Source organism: Montipora capricornis, chromosome 10, assembly GCF_036669925.1.
Source record: "Montipora capricornis isolate CH-2021 chromosome 10, ASM3666992v2, whole genome shotgun sequence".
Classification (NCBI taxonomy): Eukaryota; Metazoa; Cnidaria; class Anthozoa; order Scleractinia; family Acroporidae; genus Montipora; species Montipora capricornis.
Window position 1 is genome coordinate 72,662,168 of NC_090892.1, and position 5,655 is coordinate 72,667,822.

Below are 5,655 nucleotides of genomic sequence, written 5' to 3' on the forward strand. Positions count from 1 at the left end.
GTGAGAGATGGTTTCATGGAGACTGGGAAGGCACTCCCTGACAAATGCATGTCTCCTTGGTTCTTTGTGTGCCGTTCCCTTTTTGTTGGTTTTAGCCCCTGCTTTATGTGAAATTTTTGTACTTGAAAAACTTTGAAAAACTTGAAACTTTGGCCAGTTTTTCCCTCTTTACTCGGATGCATGACGCGAATAAGGCTGGTTTTTTTATATGTACGTTTCGTTTTTTGGTGTAACGATTAGTGTGTAAGTAAGGTGTTGTAAGCACAATTAAGTACACATGAAAAGACAACATGTTCAAATTACGAAGATAATTTAACTTTATTTGACTAAAAATAAAGCACTATCTTTTTATGCTCTCTTTACTGTTAAGAAGGAAATGTACGAAAACGCAAGATGTTTAAAATCATAGCATCATTTAGATTTGTTTGACAAAAAGAAAAATACTTTTTCCCTTTTCCTATGTCTCGATACTGTAAGAAAAACTATGTATGATTAAATTAAGTTTTATATTACATTAGCGATACTAATGCGAAATCACATGTTGCAACCTAAGCTAGTGAAATGAACTCCTTGAAATGCTCTTTATGCCCCGGCGACGCCCCGGCAGTATTCCATAGGATGGGACAATCGCACATGGCATTGGGATTCCAAAGAAATGCACGTGAGAACACTTAATTGGCAGTTGGATGCACCGACTGCTGCTCATGTTATTATGGTCATGGCTTCTATGTTGCATTTCGTTTCTAAATCAGATTTGTTAATCGACGGATGATCTCTTGTCTTCCTGTTACATGGCGTGTATGAAGCTCTCGATGAAGAGTTCTCATTTCTTCCAAGTTTCCATTCCGTGTAACATCACTCAGTCGTCTGTTCAACTCTTTTATTTCCGGGTCATCTGGTTCATCTTCATTCGTAAACTTTTCTCTCAATGCCTCATCTACAGAGCGAGGCTCGTTTACCTCCTCCGAGCGAGGCTCATTTCCATTCTCCTGCTCTTCGTTCACGGCTTCTTCTTCTTCGTCTTCGTCTTCTTCCTCGTCGTCATCAGCCTCATTCCTATCATTGTCATTTCCGCCACCTTCCGACTCAAACAGTGTCGCGCCTGTAAAGAAACGAAAAATGCTAAGTTAAGTTGACATAGTCTGTCATCAATGAACATGACAGACCACAGCAATGGCCCTTATTCACGATAGCCGCCATGTTGGTTTTCAAATTGTCATGCAAATTAGCCATGTGTTATCCTGGGGGGCAAACACTGGAATAAAGGCAAATTGCGGAAAATCGTTTCGTCGAAATATTGAATTAACATTGCTAAAAGTACATTTTGGAATTTAGAATTAAGTACGTTTTATAATAATTTTATATCTTTTGATTGCCTCCGACATTTTGACTTTCTACTTCGTTATCTGCTAATTTTTCAGTAAAAAAATCGAAGTAACTTGTGTAAGCATTCTATTTTACTACTTAGGTGATAAACACTCAATGAATGTGAAACAAATCATCTGTGTGGCTAAGATGTTCGTTGTAACCTCTCGAACTTGTGTTGGTTGCTCCCTCAGAAGTGTGTAGCTAGTTTGCATGATCATGAATAGCAAATCCAACATGGCGGCTATCGTGAATAAGGTCTATTGGCAGTAGATGACGTGGTAACCCTGCCCACGAGGCGAAGGGAATAAATTACACAGTATTAAATTGACATCGGCTTTAATTGAGTTAGTCATCTTCTCCTTGTGGGTAACTAAGTGACCACAACAGCTACTGCCAACTGACAGCGTTATTGCCGGTACGATGACTTTTACCACGTTAGCTTCCTCTGGTAGCTTGCTGATATGGTTATCATTCTATCTGCGGATTGTAATGGGCCGTGGTCAAATGATTCTTCGCAGTCAATACGTTCAAGGTCTCTGCATATAATTAGAATAACTTTTTAGATTTGATTTATGATTTACAGACTTTGCCAGTCAAGCTGACAGAGCGCCACAACAGCTTGCGCCAATTACTGTGGCCCCTTTTTTTACCCTCCCAACCAAGATACACAACAGAAGACAGACCACAACACCGGGAACTACGTGCCCTACAAAGAAAGACTTCATTCAAGTCACTCGCAGGGAGGCACTTCCAAAGTTTCCGTGTTCAAGGTTCTGGAATGGAATAGTTTCAGTCGGGTTATTTACAGTTCAATTCCTCGTCTCTGCATGGAGATAGCCAACTGATCTCTCCCTTGGGATTCTTATGAAGATGCATAGTGCTGAAAGATCATAATTTACTAGATTACCAGTAATATAAATTATGTAACAGTAACAGAGTTATTAGTTTTAAGTGAACTAGGAATACGTTCGACAAAAATACTTATACACTTATACCCACTCGCGTTTTTGTAGTACTACCCAAAATAATTAAAATGAACAAAATGAAACGTGAATTAATATTTTGATGGAATCATGTCGGTGGATCAGTTAACGTAAATCGTACCTTGGCTCTTTTCCAAGGAATCGATTACATTTCTGGAGAACGCCAAGCCCTCAAAGTGTCTCATCTCTTCTGTGAATGCCTTCCGTCTTCCAACAAACTCATTCACTGACACCTTAGCTACAAATGTGAGGCGTGCATGCGACTGATTTGTACTGGGAGGGCGGGCTGAATGGGGAATTATTCCTGAGAAGATAAATACAGAGAATAAAAATCAAGTCAACACCCTAAAAATGCTAGTCTGCCTTATTGCAAATCATTTGGCTGATTGGACGTCGGTCTCTTAGCGCTTAACTTTTTTTTGGCATTTGTTTCTTGCTACTTGTCTCGCAATTTCGTTGCGTCAGAAGTTGCATGAATATAAAATCTTTGAGAGAAGCAGAAGTCGGTACCTGCTATTCACAACCTTATAACATTTTTTTTTTAACGTTGCGCAGTGCAAAGGCTTTCCTTCAACTTGTGACCACGTTTTTTGTCATCAGGCAATAAAAATCTTCATGTGATTTCACGAGAACATCAAAAGAGAGACAAGTTGCAAAAACTGTTGCAACTATTTGATGTTGCAAGCTGTAATGCGCTAGTAACAAGGATGATAGATTATAGTTCCTTAGCAAGTCGGGCTATCCGGTCGGATGTGACATTCACGCAAAACTTGTAGGGACAGTACATGAGGAACAGAGATAAAAAAAGACCTAGCTTTCCGGAAGTTCTTGAAGCTCACTGGGTAGAACCCTCAGGCTAGAAACTTATAATTTCACATTACCAAATGAAGAGTTACTGACCATGTGCCATCAGACTTGAGTTTTTTTCCGTGTCCTCTTAAACTTCCGCTTTTTCAGCTTGATGTGGTTTGAAAGTATATGTATTGTTACCGGTACTTAAAAATAAGTACAATTTATGCAGAGATTCTATTGTCGTATTGTTCGCGCCTATTCTGCTCAAAATGTACATTACCTTGGAACACCACAGCCCGTCCATATTTTGGTCGCACCTCAGTGATGATTTCATTATCATGTGTCATTGTCTCATAAAATGCTGTTTCTCCATAGTCATTCTTGGTCCAATTTGGTGTCAGATATATGAGGTATGTCCACTCATCTTCATGCTCCTCACAATCCTGATGAATGCGTGTGTGGTCAGCACTTCTTATAAGGTTACAGGAAATGTCATACGGGAACCACTTGTCACGCCCAGTCACATGTTTTAGGGTCTACAGAGTTACATTAGAGACATTATGCAAGTGTTAGTTTGCGCTGAGTGGTATAGTATAGTGGTCAATTACTACATCTATATACATGTTTTTTTTGTTTTTTTTTTGTATTTGTTTTTACAGCTTTATTGGGTGCTCCTCCTGCAACGTACAATATAAATTTTTAATACAACACAAGAGAAAAAAAAAACAAAAAATAATAATAATGATAAAGAAAAGAAATAAAGAAAAGAAAAGAAACAAAACTCAAAAGGGGTAGGTGCAACGGGATTAAAGTCCCATGCGAGGCACCGCCCCTAGGCACCGCCCCCTGTTCCAGCATTTGGCAAAGTCACGTTTGACTTACAGCCATTTTTGCTCATGTACCAAGTCAGCCACATTTTGCTGGAGAATGCGTGCCAGACCCTGACACCGGCAACTGTGTGCACTTCTCTTTTTGATTTATTTGAAGAGTGTGTTGGATCTTTATAAATGTCCCACAGAGTTATAAACATAGTTTGTGAGATGGGGCCTGTGGTTTATGGTCCTTATCCAAGAAGGCTTGAAAGTCTAACCATTTGAAGATGAAATTACAAAAGGCAGCACTTTCTCCTCCGTTATTTAAAGACCCTGAGCGTTGGTAAGACTGGAGTTGAAATCACAACATCCTGCATAGTACCCGGGCATGGTAGTCCTGAATGCTCAACCAACTGATCCAACAGCTCTTTGATAAACTTAGTAGATACCAACAAATTTTGGTTCGAATAACCACACATGCAGCACAATAGTTTCTCTAGAAAGCTTGTTGAACCGAGCCTACGAGAGCTACAGGAGTTTCAAAGCCCCTGTCGAGTGAATAAAAGTACTATTGATAATTATAAAATAATTAGGATAGTTCACGCACTCTCATTGGTCAATAGCCGTGTTTCGAAGAGAGTATGGAAACACAGCTGTGACATCACACAAATTTTGATTCGTTATGTATCGTCAGATGCGTGTTTTGATTGGCTGGTAGGAAATATGAGTGTGTATGAAGAAAATCTGTTTCAATCAAGAAGTAAAAAACCCGCATTTTCCTTCATTTGTTGAATTATCTTTGAGGAATATTTTATAAAAGCAATAGAAGACTTTTTTTCCCGTGTTTCCATAGCCTCATCTAAACACTCGGGAGAGTTGGGAGAATTCTCGGCAGTTATGCATAACTCCCCCTCGTGTTTAGATGAGGCTATGGAAACACTGAAAACATCCTCTAGTGCTTAAATGCAATGGAAAAATACTGTTTTGCAGTGAAGAGTTACACTAAGAATTTCCGGGAAATAAGCAAGCAAATTAAGTTGTTTGTAAATTCCACAAACCTGCTGCATTATATTCCATAGTCTGCTCTTAATGTAATCATTGATCTCAAATCCCGCAATCCACTGAACGTTGTCACTATCATTGTCGCCTTCATCTGAATCATCATAGTAGTATGTCCCATGCATGAAAATAAAAACCCTCAGTTTATCCAAATCTTCCTTGTCAAACAGGTCATCAAATACTAGAATTCTCTTTCCTTGTGTCGACAAGTGTTCGGCAACTTTGTGCTTCCCCACATCAATATCCAATGGAGCAGGCTTATCACTCCCTACAAAGCCACTGTCATAAGCATTTTTTCGTTCTTTTCTCGATGCAATTCTCTCTCTGTGGCCTGCAAGCATTTTTTGCTTTGACTTTGTGAACTGCACATGCAGTATCAATTGACCCTTCTTATAAGCAATGCTAGGTGGTCTGGGAAGATATGATATGGAACTCTCCCACAACACAAGACGACCAGGTTTTGGGACAGCTCCAGCTAAAATTTCGTTATCCTCATCGAACCTAAAAAATCCAGATATAAGAAGAATGATTAAAACAATTTTTCAGACTTTAAACTATCACCTTGGCTGATTGGTTGTTAACTGATTCTATGTGTAAGGCACCCACTCATCTTCATCTTTTAGGTTGTCTGCATGGCCAGT

The 5,655-nt window shown here is 39.3% G+C and overlaps 1 protein-coding gene across 1 annotated transcript in view; it reads right to left on the minus strand.

Moving 5' to 3' along the window:
• Positions 1-293: 293 nt before the first annotated feature.
• The window catches only part of LOC138018403 (uncharacterized), a 9,912-nt gene continuing 4,550 nt past the window's right edge, over positions 294-5,655 (minus strand). The window contains exons 3-6 of the mRNA XM_068865021.1: positions 5,014-5,515; positions 3,424-3,679; positions 2,473-2,655; positions 294-1,102 (exon numbers count right to left, since the gene is read on the minus strand). Coding sequence (XP_068721122.1) covers positions 744-1,102; positions 2,473-2,655; positions 3,424-3,679; positions 5,014-5,515 — 1,300 coding nt within the window. The 3' untranslated portion in view covers positions 294-743. The remainder of the gene's footprint in view (positions 1,103-2,472; positions 2,656-3,423; positions 3,680-5,013; positions 5,516-5,655) is intronic.